Source organism: Heliangelus exortis, chromosome 1 (genome assembly GCF_036169615.1).
Source record: "Heliangelus exortis chromosome 1, bHelExo1.hap1, whole genome shotgun sequence".
NCBI classification, from domain to species: Eukaryota; Metazoa; Chordata; class Aves; order Apodiformes; family Trochilidae; genus Heliangelus; species Heliangelus exortis.
Window position 1 is genome coordinate 139,242,946 of NC_092422.1, and position 22,257 is coordinate 139,265,202.

Consider the following 22,257-nt stretch of genomic DNA (forward strand, 5'->3'; position numbering starts at 1 on the left):
TCAGAGCCATGGCTTCAGGCCACATAGCACACTGTCATCAGTTGAATAAAATTAAGTCACACAGCCCCAGGAGAATGATGATTTCCAAGTTCTTCCTGCAAGCTCTCTTCAGCAGGTGCACTGAGTCTTCTCCACACTTGGACTGGCAATCACCGGCCTGGAATCAAGATAGATGCTGTTTGGAGGGTTCTCTCCATGAAGCTGTAAGGTATTTCGGGCTATCAGCTCCTTAGTCATTAATGTGAAGACCTCTTCTATGTTTTGAGCTGCTTTTGCTGATGTCTCCAGAACAGCTAAGAGACCATGCTTCTCTGCCAGTGTGCAGGCATCTTCAAACAGGACTTGGCGTTTATCCAGTGAATCTGATTTGTTCCCTTAAAAGAAGGCAAACAGGTAATTCAATAACATAGTCTCTCTCTCAAAGAAATCTTTAAAATGCAATACATTGATTGAATTTTGTTAATAACATTGTTAGGAATAAGAGTTACTGGAAAAACAAGATGTGTCAGAGTCTTAAAAATGTAGAGCAAAACTGCAGCTAACCATATGATACCGAGTGACTTAAAAAAAAAAAATCAACCCACAACAAACAAACCTACACCAGCAGCAACCAACCAGCCAAAAAAAACCCAAAACCCCATGCTCATCCATTTACTTGTTGGCAGTAGTGCTAGAGGATTATTTGGAAGCAACTGTTGGTCCCTTTCCTTAGTGTTCTTAAACATTAGGTAGCTTTTAGATCAAATATAAAAAACCAAAACCAACCAACTTCAATATCTTGGAGCTATAGTGATTACACACAGTAAACTTAAGCAATGTGGCATTGTTTTATTCCACCTTCAGTGGAAGCCACATGTTATGCTATTAATTGTCTTGACAGCTACTTGGACACATTTCAAAGTGGATGCTCAGCTCTAAAGATCTAGAAGAATGTTGCTAGTCACAAGCAGATCTCAGTTTAGTCTCAGCTCAGTGGGGTGCTGAGACATAGCATATAAACAATAATATCAGAAGAGCTGAACCAGATGATGAGGTCCTTTCCAACTTGACATTCTAAGATTTTATGATCTTCTCCAAAAACCCCACCAAAACCCAGGAAGAACCTGCTCAACTCTTAATCAGATTTTAGCATGACCTATTTATATAAGAGAATCATGTTATGCTAATGTCAAAAAAGAATTCACACCAGCTACCTTGATGCTTAAAATGTAATCTCTATGTGTGGAAACTTAAGTATAAACTTACTAAAAGCTGTATAGTCAAAATCTGTAAGAAGTAATGAAACACCTCAGATAAATATACAAAGGTATTTTAAGTAATTGAAATTGGGATTATCATCAGGTCTGGCACATCCATTACATAGCTAAAGTCCACATTCCTAGCTTCAAGGCAAATTTGCATCAAATTCAGATCTTGAATTTGAAGCTTATAAAAGCCATCTCCCCTCCCTAAAAGTCCTTTCCAATTTTTTTCTGAAATGATAAGGAAAAAACAAACCACCCCAAACTACCCTTGCTCTTTGGTTCCAGACAGGAAAGGCAAATTTATTTAACCTTAACTTCATGACAGAAAGGGGTATAACTGGACTACACGTAATTAAATGTACAAAGACTTCCTCTGAAAGTAAGTAAAGCAAAGAGCACCAGCTTTGGAAGTAAGCACTGAGCTGGACCCTTGACAAAAGCTTTATTTTTACTAAATTTCAGAACTTTTTAAAAACAAAACAAAAAAAACCCCACACACCCACCAGTCATTCTTTAGATTCATAAAAGCTGGGAAAACTCTACCACAGCTTCCTGTGGTATCACTACCTCAGTGATTTGCACCCCCTCCCTCTTTACTCATCCCAAGCACTGCAGTTACATGCAGGTCAGAATTTGTTTGTTTCTTCAAAGGAGGAGCAGGAAGAGCCACCATGGCAGAAGTAAGGAATTTGCTGGGAGCACAAGCAGAAGTTTAGGTCCCTTGCCCTGCCACGCTGTGGGACTCAGCAATGTCTGTCCCCAAGAGCCGGTTTGGGCTGCTGTGTGCATCTCAGCACAACGCCAGAGTGCAACAGGCAGAGGCAGTGGAATGTAAATAAAAGGTCTGTCATTCTGCTACACCAGTTCTCATTTCTTAGGGAGGAAAGAGCAATTAACAGCCTGAAACACAAAGAGAGAGAAGCACACGGCTTCCTACCAGACCCATTCTCAGAAATTTTTACCCATTTCTTTCTTTGAGAGGCAAAGCTTCTTGAATGCTAATGGGATACACCTGGAAGAATGCAAGCAGACTACTTTGTGCTCTGTAAAAGCCATGTTCCCATCTACTGTCTTACCTGATGGGAGTCCCATTACTGAGCAATGTCCAGGCATATCAAAAGAGCAGAGAGGAAAGATGAGAACAAAGAGTTGTGTTGCTTTGTGCGTTTCACTTTGTCTTGAATTACCGAGCCACTAAATTCCTGTGCATCAGGAGTAAAGGACCAGACTTACTGCAATTCTAACCTCAGTAAGGCTGTCCCTGCTTGCTAGACTAGCACAAAGTTTTTTTGCATTATTTCAGCAGTAAAGGAATAAGTGAAAAGGTTTGACTACATTCAGTGAGCTTAGTCGTGTCAGAAGCAGGATGGGACTTTCCTAATTTTTTAAGCTTAGGTCAAAGTGATAGCAATTTCTGTTCTATTTTAATTACAACTGCATTCTTCTTTAACTCATAATTTACAGATGCCTTAAGTAGTGGGGCACTCTTAAGTGAAGAGGGTTTTATACACGAATAGAAAAGCTATACAACATAATATTTTAAATTAGTTTCCTACCAATTAACATCATGACCAAGTTTGCAGCACCATACTTTTCAATTTCGTGAATCCAGTGAGGAATTGATTCAAATGTGGACCTCCTAGTAAGGTCATAGGCAAGGATGGCCCCATGGGCACTCCTGTAATAAGACTGGGTTATTGTCCGGAAGCGTTCTTGACCAGCTGTGTCCCACACTTGAATCTGTAAAAGAAAGGAGAGTAGTTGAAAAGACCAGCAAATGCCACTTCCTAATTGTTTGCTATCAGCATCTATGCTTTTGAAACCCCTTGCCTATAAGGCAGCTAGACTCATCCCAGCTCACTCCACTATACCTACAGCCTGGCTTTGCCCTCTCTAGATCAGAAGACATTTACATGTCTATAAAGACAATCCACAAGGAACAAAGAGCAAGCTGAAAGAGTAAACCCAGCGTTGCAAAAAGGGCAAGAAACCCAGTTTCAACTGTACTAATGTACTAGAGCAGTACAGCCTTTTCACACAGTAAAGGGAGAGCCAAGAAGCCCTGATACAGAGCCAGGTAGAGCAAAGCTATATAAAGGGCAGGCACCTGAACTTTCATCTGCAGGCAGAGGCAAGCTCCACCTAGCAATCATTTCTGGTGTTTTTATTGCTAGTTTCCATCTCCCCTCAGATCAAGCACACATCAAAGCAGAGCCTTTGCAAACTAGAGACTTTTGCCACCTCGGTGCCCCAGCCCGAGGCCCCTCATCTCTGAAGGAAGGAAGGGATACCTTCCCCCTTCCCCTCCACTTACAGATCCAGAGGAGCCACGACAACGATTACGTCCCTAAATGAGGGTGACTGCTTCCCCAGGGCATCCTCCTGGCGGAGAGCTCTCCTCGACAACACCCCCGGTCGGAAAGGCAGCGCCTTTTGCCTGCTGCCTTCAGCGGGACGGAGCAGGAGACACTGGGCACCCCACCAACCCCCCCAAGGGGAAGGGGGTCACGACATGGAAGTGGGGGTGCTGGGGGTGTTGGCCACCGACCTTGACTTTCTTGCCGTCAATATCCATCGAGCGGACGGTGAAGTCGACGCCGATGGTGTTCTGCTGCTTCTCGTGGTACTGCCCCGTCTTGAAGCGGTGCACCACGCACGTCTTCCCCACGTTGGAGTCCCCGATCAGGATGATCTTGAAGAGGTAGTCGAAGGCATCGTCCGCCCCGGAGCTGGGGAAAGGCATCGCGGCTCCCAGGCGGGCCTGCGGCAGGGGTGAAGTGCAAGAGGAGGAGTAGGAGGAGCCGCCCTGGCCCAGCTCCCAGAGGAAGGAGCCCCCCTTCCCCCCCAGCCGCTCGCTCACCTGTTGGCGCTCACCTGCCGGGACAGGTAGCGCCCGCTTTGTACCCGCCCCGGCCCTTTCGAGGCCGGCGGGAAATGTAGTCCTCCTCCTCCTTTTCCTCCGCCCGCCCTGCCCCGCCGGCTCAGCTGGGGGAACGCTGTCAGCCCCGCTGCCTCCCCGCCCCCTGCTAGGGGGGAGGCGGGTAGGAGGCCCGGCGCGCTGCGGGGCAGAGCTGGAGGGCCCTGCCTGGCTAGGGCAGGGGACGGACTACAACTCCCGTCGTGCTGCGGAGCCCTCCCGCCGGAAGAGCCTCCTCCCCATGGCTTCCTGAGGGCCGTGCAGGGGGAGCGGGAGGTTTCCCCCGGGGCGGGGAAGGGGGCGCGGGGTGGGCGGTGGCGTAGTGGCTGTGGTTGCGTGGTGGCCGCGGTGGGTTCATGGTTGTGGCGGGGTCAGTCTGTGCGCTGCTTCCTGCGCTCTGCTCCCCGCCCTGTCCCGCTAAGGACGTGGCCGCTGGGCTATCATCGCCGGGACCCGTGTGGGGTCTTGCTGAGAGGAGAGAGCCGCGTCCTCACTCACTGCCTGGGCCCTTACAGTAGCGTAACCGGCCCGCCCGGCCTGGCCCGGCCCAGCCGCAGGGCGGAGCAGGGGAGCCGGCGTCTCATCCCGCCTCAGGTGAGTGGGAACCGCCCGCGGGACCGCGGCCTGTCAGCCGGGCCGGGCCGGGCTGGTCGGCCCATCTCTCTGCCGCTGGAGCTGGGTTAGCGGGGGGTTCGCCGGTCAGTCTGTCACCTCCGCATCAGGCGTGACTGCTGGGACCGAGTCGGTGCTCGGAGGAGCTCCTTTTCCTCCCGGGCAGCATCCCCTCTCGGGGGCACGGGCGGTGCGCTGGCGGTGGGTGGATGCGAGGGCGCCGTCTGGGTTTGTACCTCTGATTTTTCCTGTCGGTTTATAAAGGTGGCATGAGAGAGTGTGTTGGGTTTGGTTTGTGGTTGGGTTTTTTGTTTTGTTTTTGTGGGGTTTTTTTGGTTGTTGTTTTTTTGTTTTTTTGTTTTTTTTTTTGTTTTGTTTTGGTTGGTTGGTTGGTTTGGTTTGCTTTTGTGTGTGTGTGTGTTTTGTTTTATTTTTTAAATTGTTTTCGTGGCGCTTAGGAAGTCCCAGGAATGTTAATTCTGTTTTTTCCTGCCGGCTTTGGATAGGCGGCAGGGTGGTATTAAGGAAGTTTATTTTGAACTTAAGGGAATGGATAAGGGAGAAGGCAAAAAGCTTAACAAAAGCTTATTCTAAATATCGGTTAGCTGAAGGTAAACAGTGCTGAACAAGCAGACAAGGCAGTCAAGCACACTAAAAGAAACCCTCTTCCTTTCTTAAAAGGTTTATGCTTCATTGCCTCAAGTTCTGTGGTTTTTCCTGCTTCCTGGTTTTTGTTACAATTTTAATGTGGCATTCTTAGAATAATTAGAAGACTAATTTCGAAGGATGAACTCGCAGTTATGTACTCTTCTAGCCTAGGGAGAATGCTGATTTTGAATGTAAAAAGGACAGGATGGAGAATGTAAAATAAAAACCAAAAAGCAGAGTCTTTCATAGTCATTTTTATGCTGTAAATAAGTGAAAAGTGTTGTCCTGTGCCAGAAGGTCTTCTAGAAAAGTAGCTGAGGTTTAAAAGCTCTGAAGAACAGATAATTTCAGTAGTAAATGCTGTTTAAAAAAATAAGTCACTTTAAGGTCAAGACCAGGTCTTAGCTTTAAAAAGACTCAGTATCTTGGACAAACAAGATGTATGTTTGCATATGCTGACATGAAGCAAGTAGTAAATCTCGTGCTTCAGTCTGTGAACTGATTACCCGAGGAAGGAACTTCTCCCACAGGGTTGCACAACTGGTAGGGTTTTGCTTTCCTTCGGAGAACTCTGTTATCTGCCATTTCCTTGGCTGGGGAAAGGCAGGGCAGGAGAAGAAGCTCTTGTGTGTATCTTTCACAGGTCTGTGAGGACCATGGATGGGTCTGGGAAACTGGAGTGCCTTGGGTTCCTTTTCTTCATGCAGCTTGAGTGGAGGGAAGCCCTGAGCGGTTTTACCTCAGCCTGAAAGAGAGTAGAACTGAGTGAAATTTGTGTGTGTGCTGAGATTTCATTCACTGACACTGAGAAATGGTCTGGGGCCTTAGGTGGAGGTCGTGTCAAGGGTACACAATTGTGAAGGTGCCTCTTGCAGGGATAGCCTCTCCTTCCCACACCTCCAACTGCAGGTGAACCCAAGCAGTCTAGAATCATATCCCTGCTAGAAGGTGCTGTCAAACCTGGACAGGCTGTCCTAGCTGCACAAATGGGAGTGTGGCTCAGCTGCAGCTGGGCTGAATAGATGCAGACAGTCTCAGATCTTGTATAGACTTGTATAGACAGTGTTTGTCCTGGATGAGAAAGGAGATGTTTAAATATGGTGAGGGCAAACGTGACTCCAGTGCCTCACAGGTGTAATAGCTGAGTTCCTGTTAGTCAGAAGGACCATACGCTGTTTTGGAGGGCAGGTATGGCTTTGTTTTCTGTGCTGGTTAATCAGCATCTCTTTGTTGGTCAGGTACACATCATCATTGAGAGGCCAGGAAAGTTCTTACAGTAAAAGTTGTCTTGATGAAACCTGTAAAAGTTATTTGAAGGAAGAACAGAGTCTTGGTGAAATACTTTCTTTTCAGCAGGAGCCAGGAATTTGGATGAGAGATCCTGGACAATGACTTCCAATTTCTCCAAGTGAGGTTATGAAGCTGAACTTTAAGTCTTCTGCTAGATTTGCAAATCCTTACAGAAAACACCTGTGGATATGAAAGAACACAGAGGCATTGTGTTTTGTCTCATTTAAGTCCTGATTCTTTGGGGGGGCATAGGTGGTGGGTTATTTTACGTCTTGGTGCTCAGGATGTGTGTGGGGTATAAATGTCTCTTGAAGGTGTCTCAAGCCAGCTGGTGTGAACAGAATCAAGTTTTGCAGCATCATTACACAGCACATCTTTCTCTGCACTGCTCTCTCAATTGCACAGACACCAGTGCTTGTGCAGCTGCTTTGTGAGCTGTGGCACAGAAGTCTGGCTGGAAAGATCTCTACCAAGAAAACAAAAGGGAGGCGTGGAGAGATTCAGTTGCCACCTGGCTGCCCAGCAGTCTTGTTCTCTGGACTCTGCTTGCAGAAACGGCCCCTCAGCCACACCAGCACAGCTGAGGGAAGGGAGCAGTGTGGTGTGAGCCAGCACTCAGAAGCTGTGTGTCTGTGGCAGCTTTTCCTCAGTGCTGGTAACATCTGGTACCTAGAAGTTTAGGCGGATGTCACCCATGCCCTGCAGGGAGAGACAGGGAAGCATGACTTGCCACATGCTGTACTAATGAGGTAGTGACAGATGGAATTTGAGAACGAATAGGATTTCAACACTGCCCTCACAGTAACTTTCCTTTTTCCTGCTGTGCGAGTCCACTCTTGGGTATATTCTTTCAAATGCATCTTAAAGAGGCAATTAGATTCAAAACCATTCCCCACAGCTCACCAAATGCTGCTCTCTTGACTGACTTGCCAGTCTATAGCCAGCGAGGTAGCAGTGGAAAGTTTATTTATGACCACTCTGTAATGCACTGTGTGTGTAAAAGGTGCAGAATGGTCTTTAACATGGGAACACTGGAAGTTGGTAGATCATGGGGGAATTCTTTTGGTGATGGTCCTGAGGAAGCTAGAAGGGGAGCAAAAAAGTGTGGTGCAGGATAACCATGGGGGTACTGAGAAAATTGGAGCAGAAAGACATTTTGGTGCATAGAAGGTGTCAAGGAACGTACATGTGATGAGATGGGTAGCACTGTGAAACAAATTGGGAAGGAATGACAGAGTTGTTCCTGCTGAATTCCAGTTGTTTGGGGAACACAGCTGTATTTTATACATGTGTTCTAATTCAAATATGCTTTCTTTTTTCTTCCCTTCCCACCTTCTTCTGTTTAAGTGAGAAGAAAAATGACCTAAGTGCAATCCAGCCTTTGTGGCTAAGGGCAGGAGCAGGGATAGGGCTGCCAGGAGGATGGCTTTGCCTGGAAGCTTACGGAGGCAGTCTGCAGACAGAGGCCTTGTGTCCCATTGCACCCACCATCATATTGTTGTGTTCCTGCTGACCTTCTTCAGGTAGGTTGAGTGTATCTTTACATAGAGAAGTGTTCATTTTGCTGAATTTCGAGAGGTGAGGGCATACCTGAAGAATGAGAATGAAGGTAGGAAAATAATCTTAAACTTTGGGTGTGAGCCGCCTTGGAAACAAATTTAAAAGATAGTCTAACTGGTCTGGGAGGCATGCAGTAGTGGAGCTAAGTGTGCTGTGCCCCTGGGGAAGCGGGAAACTGGAAACGGGAACTGCACCAAAGGTGAAGCTGACAGTGCCAGGCTGGCAGCAGTTTGTTGCAGAAGGGTGGATGTGAGTGGGTGTGGGGAGCAACTAGCTGAAAGAAGGAAGAAAGCAAACCTTCTGATGCTCAGAACTCATTTAATGCCTGTCCTGACTGATGGAACATACTGTTGTTGCTTCTGGGGTTGTCTTCTCCTCTGAAAATGCTGTTTGCAGACAGTGGACAGGCCTCTGCAACAAAGAGGTCACTGCTTCAGATCTGAAGGTCTACTAGATTGGTTTGTTGAAAGCTTGCCTCCTCTTACAAACTTCACCTTTGATCTTCACAGCAGTAGTGCCACTGAGACCTAGTTTATCTCAGGAAGAGTACTTGTAGTAGTGGATGAGCCAGATGAGTGCATCTTCTCTTTTCTCTCTTTTTTCTTTTTTTTTTCCAGTCTTTGTTTTGTTTTCTTTCTAAGGTACCTAATTGTTCTTACACAGTCACTTCCTCTTTTGAAAAAAGAGGAAGTCCTTTGCAGTCCAAGACCCTGTTTCACAACTGTCCACTAAAATCCCTGTGTCTACCCATAGACTGGGTGTCCCTGCTGCTGGCTATCTCCAAAACTGCCAGTCCTCTGCTGTGCTGCTTGCTCAGACAGCATGTCTCTGTATTTTGAGTTCCATGCTTTCCCACTTGACCCACATAGAAGATTTGGTCAACCTGTGCTCATGTATTTTCTGGCAGCTACTCCCTGCTCCATGCTTCCAGGAAGACATTCAGTAATGTCAAAGTCAGCATTTCCAGCCAGTGGACTCCCTCCTGCCTGAACAACACAGCCCCTGAGCTCCGGCCATATGAGGTAAGGACACAAGGAATAGGCAAGTGCAAAGAAAGATGGGTAACTTCCAGTGTGCTGAACCTGTGGTGCAGGAGAGACTCCTGTAAGTGTCCATCAGGGGCACTTCTTGGAATGTGAGCAGGAACTTAAGGTGTCTGAACTGTTGTTTTCTGATTCATGAGGTGATGGTGAAATCTTTCCTAGTGGTCCCCACAGAAAAACTTCTTGAAAAGTTACACTGTTCCAATGGAAATGGGGACCACAGAGGAGACTGTGTAGGAGGCAGCAGCACAGAGGTGAAGGAGGAGGGGGAAAGAGGGACCCTACCACTGAAGTGTTAAGAGGTAATAAATGAGAGCAGTTAATGGGTTTACAGAGATATCTATAAAACCCTGGCTGTGGCTTTTTCTGCTGCTGCCACCATGTTAAATATACAGCCAAAGTAGAAAAGAAAACTATCTGAAAGTGCTAGCTACTTATCCTAAATTGATACTGAAGAATGATATTATCTTGCATCTAAAAGGTCTGATTTCCAAGATTGCTGAACATTCAGCACCCCTTGTCTGTAAAATCGCAGCCCCTGCAAAAGCAGTGGGAGTTTTGGCTGTTTCTGCTCACAGAAAAGGAAGTTGTGTACTGCTTGCATCTCACAAGTGGGAATGCAGGAACCACCTCCTACCTCTTTAAGGAGCATGGTTGTTTTTAACAGTGAGTGCCTTGTCCTGACAGTTTTGAGAAGTGGCAGAAATCTTATATTAATAGCTTGGTCACAAACCATGAGATCTATTAGTCCAGGGAGTTCCAAGTCAGTTGCTTGGGTGTTGTCTGCATTAAAAATCCTTTGTTATTTGAATGCTTGACTGAGGGGGTGATAAATGCTGCTTGTTGGTTTGTTGGGCTTTTTTTGTTTTTTTTTTTTTCTGTGATGAGTGAAAACAGTAAGTTTGGCCTGTAATATGTTCAAGATTTCATAGTGTGGCAACACAGAGAGAGCATCTTGGGGATACTAAAATGAACTACTGGGTGCTTATATTTACTTAATTGATATTCAAACTACTAGTTTATTTTGGAAGCTGTTTTGCTATATTTTTAAAAGATTTATATAGATATATATATATATATATAGGTGATTTAGTGTTTGCTGCATGTTGAGGAGTTTGTGTCTGATCAAACAAAATGACCAAAAACATGCATTTGGTATTAATTTAGGTTATGTCAGTTAACAGTTAATGGACATGGACAGACAAGTCATTAAGTGCTTTCAGTTTTAAACTTTACTATATCTTTTTAATTACAGTTAATTACAGTTGTTCTTTATTTTTATACTTGTGAATATTTTTTCTTGAATATAAAAAAACATTTTGCAATTGTTTTGTGAGTGGACCCTACTATGATTTTATTAGAAGGACAGCTTAAATCTATACTTGTCAGCCTTTAAGGATGTGGTAATTCTGCAGGGGTCATTTAATGAATTTAAGCCTAATTACAAAAGATTTGATTTGCTATCCTTCTAAGACTCTTAATAGCTTGTGGACCTCCAGGGATCTCTGGTTAAAAATTGAAAGCTACTGGCATAAGTAGGTATTAGTGGCCTCAAGTGGCAAAAACTATTTTTCAAGGAATTTATGAATTTTCTTGGGCATATGAGATATAAGCAGAAGTTGCATGAATAGGTCTTACCAGTGTTGCATCTTTTTAACTAAGGGGATGTGTAATTATTGTTGTCTGTGCAGGATGTTCTCCTGAAGAGGTAGCCTAAACTGAAACTTGATTAAATTAAAACTAAGACTTGAGTTGGGTGCATCCATAGGTCAGGTTGGGATTTGATTTATTTGTTTGCTTCCTATTGGAAACATGGCAGGGAGGGAAGAAAACTTTACCCTGATTAACTTTATTTGTTCTTTAAATCACTTTCAAAGCTTGATATTTTCAACTGGTATCACTAATCCTATTTTGGATTGTGTCTTTTTTTCTCTTCTTGATCGTATTGGAAGTAAAATGAAACTCGGGGTAAGCACAAGACATAACCTTAGTGACTGGAGTACATAGTTTCTAACTAGTCTGTTTCTTCCCCTTGTTCCTTTTGTGTTCTTTCTTTTCGATTTGTGGTCTGTCACTCCTCATTGTGGTTGCTGCCACAAATATTTTAAGGGAATTATTCATTTAGTGAAGATGGCAAGATAAGTACAAATGAGACACTGCACATAAACAAGAATGTGCCTTTGCTCTATTATTAACCAAGATGCTTGTCAGTGTTTCTGTGTAAGAGGCTGACAGTTGCATGCTTGTTGAAAGAAGGGTTTGTTTTGCCAGTCATTTGTCTTGATCCAGGTAGAAACAGCATTTTTCACTTTTGGTTGGCCAGCTTGCCCTTTAGAAGTGAAACAAAATGGCAGGTGACATCTCAGGCATTATCTTCTGCAGAAATTATTCTTGATTTGATTAAGTGTTGGAGGAATGGGAGGTTGCTGGGGCCAGATGCTGTTCTGCCTTGGAGTTGAAGTTTCCATTGAGAAAGAGTAGAATGAGCCGTGCTTCTCCCTGTTTACCTGTTAAAATTTTCTCTCTGTAGCTCTGGAACAGCAGCCATTTATTTCCAAATGCAGAAGAAGCAACTCTCTTCTTGGGAACATTGGACACTATCTTTTTGTTTTCTTATGCTATGGTGAGTAAAGGTAACACAAAACTGCTAATCTCTGTGATCATCCCAATAAGATCTAACCACACACATTTGGAGGGGATTAAAAGGATCTTCTTGGACTTCCTAGAGCTAATACAGTTAAAATCTCAGTTCAGGAACAGATTTTTACTTTCCATTTCTGTTAGTTCTGCCCATGCCTGTCACTCATACAAAGATACTTCTTGAGAAGTGCAAGAGAAATACTGTCACTTCAGAATTTCTCACACCCCTGTCACCAGTGGGTGGGAAGGCTAGTTCTCTCTCTCTCTCTCTCTCCTAGAATTCTTAGCTGAATTTTTTAAAACCAAGAAATATAATTAACTATAAGCAGAGATTTTTCTAGTGGCAGAAGGAATGGTAAGAATCAAACTGTGAATTGGTAGAACAGCAACATTTGCATCAGCTTGACTGTTCTACTTAATGCTTGTAGATAACCTGCAAATCTTTTGGCTTTATTTAATGCTGTATTTTGTTCTTAGGGTCTCTTTGTCAGTGGCATAGTTGGGGATCGTCTGAATTTACGCTGGGTTTTGTCCTTTGGCATGTGTTCCTCTGCTCTGGTGGTAAGTGAGGATGTACTACTGTGATTTAGAAATCAGTTTCTGGGTAGGGTTTTACTTTAAGGGAGAAGAGGCTCTTGTTTCAGAGTGAATCTGCCCTTAAGCTGCAGATTTACCTCAGCTATCTCAAAGTCTGTGTGTAAAACTTTGTCCTGGAGTTGTTGCATTGTCTAGAGCACAGAGCTCTTCTAGATGACTCACCTCTTCCTGAAATATCTATTTATGGATCCTGTGTCAGAAGGAAATTCCTAAGTTTGAGGCACTGTCTAGAGACTTGATGAACAGCTTTTGTACAAAATTAGGGTATTTGAACTTTCTGAGACTGTTCTGTAATATATCTGTTCTCCTAGCCTGCATATGTTGTCATCAACACTTTTGCTTCCAAGTGCAATCTTTGCTCCCTTTTCTAAAGAACATGCTATCACTGATAACTAAGCATTCATGTACTTATTTTGTAATTGCTGGGAGGGCATGTGTCAGAAAAGAATGTCCACTTAGAACAAAAGGGTTCTTCAAGTTCAAGCCTCTGCAGACCAGTGTGAATCTGTTTTATCTCATTGTGGTTTTCTGGCTATTAAAGTAGTGGTAAAATGTGTGGAGTACTTTTTACTTGGGAGCTACAAACCCCACTAGGGCCTACTGTGTTCTGCAGACACATGGCCACAAACATGCATCGAGCACAGTGTGTCACAGAGCATGTTTATTTTGGCTAGTTTGGGTTAGAACTCTTAGTAATTTGAGACCTGGCTGTAGTATTTATGTTGCATTTGTTAAGATAAACGACTGCTGAGGATTTTGTTTGCTTAGAGCCCTGTGGATTAGGATGTCGGTACAATAGCAGCTTAAGAGGCTACTGTATTTTTTAGTGTTGCTACTGAAAGTATTTGTCTCTTTCTTCTCCTCTCCTGTTATAACTGCGCTGTTTATGAAGGTAAAGGTCTTTCGGAGTGGAAGTGTTACCACGGCGTATTTGTCTCTGGAGCTGTCTGGGCTCTGGAGCCAGCACTCTGGTGGCTCAGCAGAGGGTGCTGTTAACTCTCAGCTGTTTCTTAAACAATGCCAGGCTTGCCTTTTGCCTGGCCCCTGTGGGGAGCCTTCTCCCTCATGTTATTTCTTCTTTAGGATGCCACTCGTGCCTGGCTTTCAGCAGTAGCCTCAGGGTTTCTTTTGTTATTTTAGGTGGTTCTTTTCCCTCCTCTCTAGGTATTCTTCTTTGGCACGCTCACAGAATGGTTGCATTTCTACAACAAGTGGTTCTACTGCTGTCTCTGGGTTGTGAATGGCTTGCTGCAGTCCACTGGTTGGCCCTGTGTGGTTGCTGTCATGGGCAATTGGTTTGGAAAAGCTGGGTAAGTTGAGCTTTTTTCAGTGAGTCATTTATCTGACCTGCTGAGTAGCAGATTGAGCTGAAAGTCTCAGATCAAAAAGGCCAACTGTTAAGTCAGAATTATGAGGGATGGAATATGCCTTGTTACCTTATCTCTTCGTTTTTTGGTTTTTTTTCTGGAGTGACAGAACAGCTTGGTGTGAACACAGTTGTGTATGTTAAAGGCACAGGTTCAAACTTCAAAAGTCCTTCAGTGCAGAGTGCCTGAATTTGACTTTTCATGCCACTTGGAAAACCTGTTTCTGTCTGCTTGCCACTAAAGAGACCAAATGGAAACTGCCTTATTTAGGTTGAATTTAGTAACTTTGGGGTACTGTAGATGAGCTGTTGCCATAACTTGTAACCCCGTGGTTGCCAGCTTACCTGTGCTGTAACCCACGTGTTTCAGGATAGAACAGTCCTTGCTTATATATTTGGAATCCCCAAGTTATTCTGTGTTTTGGTTTAAGTGATTGTTGAGTCTCCAAAGTGGAGTGGGAGAATGCTGTAACTTTTTTCATAACTTAAAGTTCACTTTGTGTTGTTCCTAATGTCACCCTCTCAAAACATTGCCTTTTTAACATTTCCTTTCCATTCTGCAGGAGAGGGTTTGTGTTTGGACTCTGGAGTGCCTGTGCATCTGTGGGAAATATCCTTGGGGCATTCCTTGCCTCCTGTGTTCTCAAATATGGCTATGAGGTGGGTTTTGTTATCTGGCTTCTAGTTAGGACTGCATGTCTGATTGGGTTATGGGAGATTAGTTTCTTATGCTGTCTCTGAGAGATAACAGGCACTACTTTGCTGTAATGTGGCAAAGCAGGCAAATGAATACAGGGAATGTAAGTGAACCCGTGCATCTTGCAGCACATGACATGCTAGCAGAGCTTGTCACTTTGGAGATGGATACCAAATAGCAGCCTTCTAAAGCCTGTGAGAAAATTGCTCAGAAATCTGAGCCAGACTCTTTCCTGGGCTGCACGGTGAGAGACCTAAAAAGCAGTAGGTAGAAAGTGAAACAGGGAGACTTCCAACTAGATTTTTGGAAACCTGTTTCACTATACAGTTAGTTAAGCATTGGAACAAAGGGCCAGAGCCTTGAGTATTTAGCTTAGGAGGATTTCAAGACACGATTGAACAAAGCCATGAGCAACCTGATCTAAATTTGGTGTTTGAGCCTTCTTTGAGCAGCCCCTTCCAATGCAGCTGGATCTGTGGTTGTGTTGGGTGAGGTTCTTCCTCACTGCTGTCACCTCAGTATCCTAAACCAGCTCTTTCAATGTGATCTTTTAGCTTAGACAGAATTGAGTCTGCTCAGGAGATGCAGAGGTCACTTGTTTCCAAGTTTTATGGAAAGTCTGGGTTGTTGTAGCTGTGTTTGCTCTCTGACAAGGTTGGAGTGCAAACAGCATAAAGAAAGCAACTGAAAGGTTTTTTTAAAAACAATCTTTTATTTGTTTATTTTCAGTATGCTTTCTTGGTGACTGCCTCAGTACAGTTTGCTGGAGGGGTTGTTGTCTTCTTTGGGCTTCTGACATCGCCAAAGGAAGTGGGTGAGTAGAAGAGGGCTGCTGTATTATTTCAGTCCCTTCACAGAAAACAAATCTGCAGCTTTCCATGTAGTACTAAAAGTACCTCTCATTCTGACAGAACTTAGCCTCAGGGTTCTTGTAAAATAGTGTTGCACTTCAGTGTCTTTTAATGGAACAAATGCTTTCCTCGCAAAGATCACACAAATCACAGAAGTGTTCTGGTTGGAGAACTTTGAGTCCAATCATAACCCAACTACCAGCCATTAACCTAACTCTACTCTAAGTCCAGTGCTTAAACCCTATTCCTAAGCACCAGATATACAAGTCCTTTAAACCTCCAGGGGTGGTGATTCAGCCACCTCCCTGGGCATCCTATTCCAGTGTTTACCCTTTTAGTGAAGAAGTTTCTTCCAATATCTAATCTAAACCTCCTCTGGCACAACTTGAATCCATTTTTTCTTGTTCTGTTGGTTACTAGGGAGAAGAGACCAACCCTCACCTCACTACAACCTCCTTTCAGGTAGTTGTAGAGAGTGATAAAGTCTCTCTCAGCCTCCTCTTCTCCAGACTGAACCTCAGTCCCCTCAGATGCTCCTCATATGGCACAGTGTGCCATGTGTATAGGGCTTTGATATTTTAAAAACAAAATAAACCAGCCTGGCTCTAACATCTCCATCAAGGTGCATCTAATTATCAGTTTTTCTTCATCTGGAAAATCAGTTTGTTTTTTTTAAAAGAAACAGTAGGCAAACTGATAATTGGCAATTGTAGGGGAAACTATTAGGAGTCTTAACTGTGCAGTGGGAAGGGAAAGTAATTTTCATCTGCAGATCTCCTGCGGCCTGTTAAATAGCTCTCAGGTTGGATATGGTCCTTCTCTGAGAAGATGGTAGGCAAGTGTAACAGGGAAACAAAACACACTTTTGGGCTTTGACAGAGCTGTGGAGGAGGTTTCCCAGGTGCCTGCAAAGTCTATAAAGCTGGTAGCACTAACACTGCTGTAAAGAGTGCTCAGAGGAGTACTCAGCAGCCCAGCAAGTTCTGAAGGTTTCCATTCCCATGGAGGTGTTAACAGGCAGCATCTGTCTGAGAGTCACCGGTAACTCTCAGCCTCTGTGCTGAAGGGAAATGGTACCCAGGAGCCAGGTCCCAGAACCCCAACCACTAAATAAGGGGGGAAATGCACTAATTTGTTGTGTCTTCCAACTAATGGCCAGACACTCAGAACAGATAAAGCGGACACCAGGATCAGACAGAATACTTTCAAGAGTGCTAGAAGACAAAGGGTAGAAACTGGCGACACTGCAGAACACCATCTAGAAGAGTTTCTAAGCCAAAGGAGGATGGAGGTATGGGAGAGTAAGGAAATTGTTAGAAGAGAGAATTGTTTAGAAGAAGAGAGCATAGCTTTAGAGTGGGGAGAGGGTGAGCAGACTGTGGGCTCTTTCCTGTTGCATATCCCTTGTGAAACTTAGGCCTCCCTGAGCTTGGAGCAGATGAAGATGGCAGTGTGGAGGAAGATGCCAACAGACCTTTAATGGACGATGACGACGCAGATGATGACGACAGGAATTACTCCAGTCAAGAAAGTGACACTGTCAACCAGCCAAAGGCCATTGGGTTTTTCCAAGCTTGTTGTCTTCCGGGTGTAGTGCTGGTGAGGACACAGATTTATTTATTTTTATTTTTTTAGTGAGATCTGATACATGTTGTTAAACATAAAGCTGACTTTTTGTGTTGTCAGCGTTTGCTGACATAATTGTTAATACACTGACCATGTGTATTAACATTCTATGGAATCATAGAATGGCAGGGGTTGGAAGGGACCTCCAGACATCATCTGGTCCAGCCCCCTGCTAAAGCTGACTCACCTAGAGCAGGCTGCACAGTACGGTGTCCAGGTGGGTGTTGAATGTCTCCAGAGGAGACTCCACAACCTTTCTGGGCAGCTTGTTCCAGTGCCTTGTCACCCTCAAAGTAAAGAAGCTTTTGCTCACATTCAGATGGAATGTCCTGTCTCCCATTTTGTTCCCATTGCCCCTTGTCCTGTTACTGGGCATCACTAAAAAGAGTCTGGTCCCATCCTCTTGACACCTGCCCTTTAGATAAATTTGAGGTATTGATAAGATGCCCTCTCAGTCTTCTCCAGGCTAAACAGACATGGATCTCTCAGCCTATCATTGAGTGGTTTGGGTTGGATGGGACCTTCAAGATCACCCAGTTCTAAGCCCGCTGCATGGGCAGGGACACCTCCTGCTAGACCAGGTTGCTCAAAGCCCTATCCAGCCTGACCTTGAGCACTTCTAGGGATGGAGCATCCACAGCTTCCCTGGGCAACCTCTTACAGTATCTTAACCACCCTCACTGAAGAATTTCTTCCTAATGTCTAAACTAAATTTACTCTCTTCCAGTTTAAAGCCATTACCCCTTCTTGTGTCAATACCCGCACTTGTAGGAAGTGCCTCCCACTTGTAGGCCTCCTTCAGGTACTGGTAGGCCACTACAAGGTCTCCCTGGAGTCTTTTCTTTTCCAGGCTGAATAACCCCAATTCTCAACATTTTTGTAGGAGATGTGTTCTAGGATACACTCTGTCCCTTCATCCAAGTCATTAATGAATATTTTGAATGAGACTGGACGTAGTACTGACCACTAGGGAATACCACTAGCTGCAGGCCTCCAGCTAGACTCAGTGCTGCTGATCACAACCCTCTGAGCTCTGCCATTCAGCCAGTTTTTAAGCCACCTCACTGTCCACTTATCTTGTCCACACTTCCTAAGATTATCTCTGAGGATGTTACGGGAGATAGTGTCAAAAGCCTTGCCCAAGTTGAGGTAGAGAATGTCCCCTGCTCATCCCTCATCTACCCACCCAGTCATGCCATCACAGAAGGCTGTAAGATTGACATTTGACTTCTTATGCTGTTAAAACCTTGGTGTTGGTACTGCTATCCTTGTGCATAGATTATAATACTGTGCAGGTATGTGGTTGCATGTTGCTCTTCCCACTGGACTCCTGCTTCATTTAGTGCATGTAATGAGACAGCAGAGATCCTGCACTTGGGGCTGCTGAATTTAGAAGGCAGGCCATGAGCAAGGTGGCTGTGTAGTGCTTTCTTGGTAAGGTGGCTGACCTGCCCTAACCTGAGGGCATTCCCACTGCTAGCTGAGCATCACACACAACTCTGTGGCACCAATACTGGGGTTTAGGTTTGTTTGGTGTCGGGAGGGAAGAGGGAAGACAAGTAGCCAATCAATGTGATTGATAAACAAGCTTCAACTTTACTGAGGGTTCAGGGTTCCATTTATACTGTTTCTGTTAATTATGCCAACGAATCAGTTACTGATTGGCTACTACAAAAAAGTTATATTTGCACGCTCCCCCCACTTGGGGATTTTCCACCCAGACCCACACCTTTTTTACTTGCTACCTTACTTTTTCAAACTTTGTAACAAAACTGCCAAGGACACTGTGTCCTTGCCACCTCTGTTTACCAAGCCATAACAGTTCGGTTTTTTTTTTCAGTTGCCTTAAATCAGGAATCTGGCCTGAAAAGTTTTAATCAGCATGATGTAACATGGCAAAGTAGGTCTTTTTGTTTTTTAATGAACTACTGGAAGCAAGACCTGGTGATGCATTTTTCACATGTCCTCATCCTGTCTGTTGTGTGAGAGCTTGTAATTCAACATCAGCAGTATTGCCCAATCCATGGAATTGGTTCAGTGTTGAAAAATAAATCTGCCTTTGAAAAACATGGACTTTATATATCAGTGGGCTGTGTGCCCCCTGAATATTAAAACCAGTACAAGAATGGGGGTAGAGTTGCTGGCTCAGTAACACAGAGTTAACTGGCTGGATTTGATCTTGAAACAGAACTAATGAATGGACTGTATTGTCAGATGCCCTTAATGACTAAAGTGACTGGTTGTTGTGATTAAGGCAACCCAAAATCCATAAAATATGCATTGGATTGTCAGTAGAGTGCTGGGCAGCCACAGTTCTGTTGTTAAGACCTTGGCTGAGGGGATGGCAAAATAAAACTTACCTGTTCTTTCCTTACATGACTAAATGCTGTATTGGTCAGTTTTGGTGGTGCTGAGAGCAGGCTGATGTACAAAGAGCCATTAGGCAAAATTTCTTAGTGGTGGAAGCTGCCTCTGTTGATGCATGACCTTTTTTTCATTGGCGAGAGCATAGGGAGGTACTGTACATCTGACAGTGCTGTTTCTGTACTTGGGATTTTGAAGACATGTTCTGTACATTAATGCAGCAACATGAACACCTCTCAATCTGAGAGTTTATCAGATCAGTGCTCAGATGTGAGATCAGTGAAAGAACATACCCTGAGAGTACTTCTAAAGCCTTGACAGGATTCTAAAAAGACTACTTGACATTTTTTCTGTAGTTTTTCTCTCCTCCTTCCGAGTGATATGGTAGAGGAATTTTAGTACAAATCTTTCCTTGAATCTGTAGAAATTTAATGTTTAATCAATCAGACAATCTGGTAGACAGTTTCTAGGCATGGTGTAATAAATGTTACTTCATACACTACACTTTTCCTAGTGTGAGGCAGGAGGACTCTACCAAACATCTCTGTGTGTTACAAGTGTGATCACAAACTACAAGTGTAGTTTGTGACCTGTAAGAGTGGAAAAGCATTAATAATACACATTAAAATATCTATTTAATTATATCTTATTTTAAAATATACATTCAGGATAGATGATCTTGTGGAGTTGTATCTAAGTATCTGCTTCTTGAAATTCAAAGACAAGTGTGTACCTATACATATAGATCCAGTCTTAAAAGCTGTGATTTTAACATTTTCCACCTTCATCCTTCCTTACCTCTTCAAATAGGGGTTCCTTGAACTGCCTGTCAGTGTTTATCAGGAGGTCTTCCTGGAATAGTGTGACTCATCCCTCTGCGTGGCCAGAGAACAAATCTTTGCCACACATGTGAAAGCTCTAAAGATGATCTCCTGCTAGCTAGGGAGAACTTGAGCTCAGCAGCCAAAAGCAGGAGATTGTCTGAGCTTTTGGGTTTGGAAGCATGTGCTTAGCTTTGGCCAAACTTTTCATCTTGTGTCCTTGAGTACCTGCCTGGGGACTATGAATGACGCATGCTCTTCTCTGGTGCTGTCAGCAAATGAGCCTTCTGAGCAGCACAAGACAGCACAGAGGAATTACCTCACATAAATTTGCTCAGCATGATGCACAGATCTGTCAAGCTTGTTTCATCTCACGTGGTTGCTCCCTGCTCTTTGGAAGAGGAATTAAATTTCCTTAATTTTTTTAGAGCCCTGGTGTCATTTCCTCTCAAGATTACAGTGGAAGTATTTTAACCCATTACATTCAGCAAAAAGAAAATAACCTTGACAGTGACTTTTTGTATTCCTGGATTCCCTTTGATGGTGAGCATTAAGCTGTCATGATGCTACCTTCTCACATGCAATGCAGAAGCACTTCCCATTTAAAGCTTTAGGTGGATACAGAACTTTATGGGAAGAAGCAGGAATGTTGGTTGCATTTCTCAGATGCTAACTGCTTGCTGGCCCTCTCTTTATTCCAGTACTCTTTGGCCTATGCCTGCTTGAAACTGGTGAATTACTCCTTCTTCTTCTGGCTGCCCTTCTACCTCAGCAATAACTTTGGATGGAAAGAAGCAGAAGCTGACCAGCTCTCGATCTGGTATGATGTGGGAGGAATCATAGGTGAGTGAGCAAGTGAATGATGACAACTGCAGTTGCCCTGCTAGAGTGGAAAATGAAAGACAGCAAATGCAGCTCAGAGCAGTCATGTTCATGAGATCTATTTGCTGAATATATGAAAAGTCTACTTATGTGCTCAGCTGCTTGGCTGTTTTGGTGTTTTGTTTTGTTTTTTTTCCCTAAAACACAGAGCATGTCAGTCCCCAAAAGAGTTTACTATAATTTCATATTCTTGGACCTTACCCCCAGTGAACATTTTTCTTTACTCACCGAGACTTCTTGAGAAGTGCTGTGTACAAAATGGTGTCCCTGCTGCTCACTACTTTCTTTCTGACAGGTACCCTTGAGAGAGAGTTTATATTTGGATTTACTGGGTTCTGTACTGTCCTTTATGTTCTGTACTTTTGAGAAGAGACTCAGTGCAGATCTCAGCAGAGCAGGCACAACTGTGTTATGTTCAGAAATAAAATGTAATTACACTTGTTTCTGCTGGCTGTAAAATTTTACTCTGTTCCTTCAGAATAAGGAACATATTGTATACGTGTTTAGACTTCCACTCTCCTGTGCTCAGTTTCCTGCTTTATTACCTTGTCCAGTTAGCTTTCCTAGAATAGACATCCTTGTTTTGGTCTGTTCAGGGTCAGGTGTTTTTGCCTCTCTGGCCCTTTCTATGTTAGGCTTTCTAAACATTCTGTTTTTTACTAGCAGAGCAGTTTCTACAGGGGTAGCAATGACATATAGGTGGTTTTTATCAGTTATTAACATTCATTGCAATTGAAAGGGTTGTACCTGCCCTGAGTAGATGAGACAGCAGGGAATGAGAGGTCTGTGTGCTTTTCCTGTGAAAAGAACTGCTTTTTCCTGCACTTTTCTGATAAAGAAACCAGCCACGATGGTATTTTACATCCAGAGTTGTGGTGATTCTAGAACTGCAATAGGGAAAAAAAAAGCAAAACAGGAGCAATGGCAAGTTGTGTGCCTGAAAAAAAGAAGTAATTAATTCCTGAGAAAGCAGTATGAGTAGTTTTCCCTACTCTGTCTGAGCCACTTAAGTTTATTGCTATCTCTGTCCATGGCAGTAAGGGCAGGAGACTCAGTTTTCAGGATTTTAGAGTGAATGTGTATTGATAAGGCAAGAGGC

The 22,257-nt window shown here is 43.9% G+C and overlaps 2 protein-coding genes and 1 long non-coding RNA gene across 5 annotated transcripts in view; 2 read left to right on the top strand and 1 right to left on the bottom strand.

The window, feature by feature from the left end:
* Positions 1-4,464, bottom strand: RAB19 (RAB19, member RAS oncogene family). Of its 2 annotated transcripts, none has more exons than XM_071727436.1 (4): positions 4,119-4,464; positions 3,793-4,005; positions 2,801-2,984; positions 1-374 (listed from the first exon to the last, which is right to left on the bottom strand). In XM_071727436.1, exons 2-4 carry the CDS (start codon positions 3,985-3,987, stop codon positions 109-111), a joined length of 645 nt encoding a protein of 214 aa, XP_071583537.1. In that variant the 5' UTR covers positions 3,988-4,005; positions 4,119-4,464; the 3' UTR covers positions 1-108. The 2 variants fall into 2 exon arrangements, with proteins under 2 accessions (XP_071583537.1, XP_071583545.1); XM_071727444.1 differs by having other exon boundaries at positions 4,105-4,345.
* Positions 287-2,102, top strand: LOC139787992 (uncharacterized). The gene is made up of 2 exons (XR_011722746.1): positions 287-393; positions 1,896-2,102. It is a non-coding gene; the product is annotated as an uncharacterized lncRNA (long non-coding RNA).
* Positions 4,439-22,257, top strand: part of SLC37A3 (solute carrier family 37 member 3) — a 26,275-nt gene continuing 8,456 nt past the window's right edge. The window contains exons 1-10 of one of the 2 annotated variants that reach the window (XM_071727416.1): positions 4,439-4,755; positions 8,059-8,234; positions 9,179-9,293; positions 11,845-11,937; positions 12,432-12,515; positions 13,716-13,861; positions 14,481-14,577; positions 15,344-15,428; positions 16,883-17,064; positions 20,978-21,119. In XM_071727416.1, the coding sequence (XP_071583517.1) occupies positions 8,134-8,234; positions 9,179-9,293; positions 11,845-11,937; positions 12,432-12,515; positions 13,716-13,861; positions 14,481-14,577; positions 15,344-15,428; positions 16,883-17,064; positions 20,978-21,119 (1,045 nt within the window). In that variant the 5' untranslated portion in view covers positions 4,439-4,755; positions 8,059-8,133. The other variant, XM_071727424.1, reaches the window with a different exon arrangement.

What these genes read in the sequence shown, in the direction of transcription:
- RAB19 (XM_071727436.1), bottom strand. Translation starts at nt 3,987, where the DNA reads ATGCCTTTCCCCAGCTCCGGGGCGGACGATGCCTTCGACTACCTCTTC. An exon ending in TTGACGGCAAGAAAGTCAAG is followed by an intron (nt 2,985 to 3,792) that starts GTCGGTGGCCAA and finishes TTTCTTTTACAG; the next exon opens with ATTCAAGTGTGGGACACAGC. An exon ending in CTTGGTCATGATGTTAATTG is followed by an intron (nt 375 to 2,800) that starts GTAGGAAACTAA and finishes CCTTCTTTTAAG; the next exon opens with GGAACAAATCAGATTCACTG.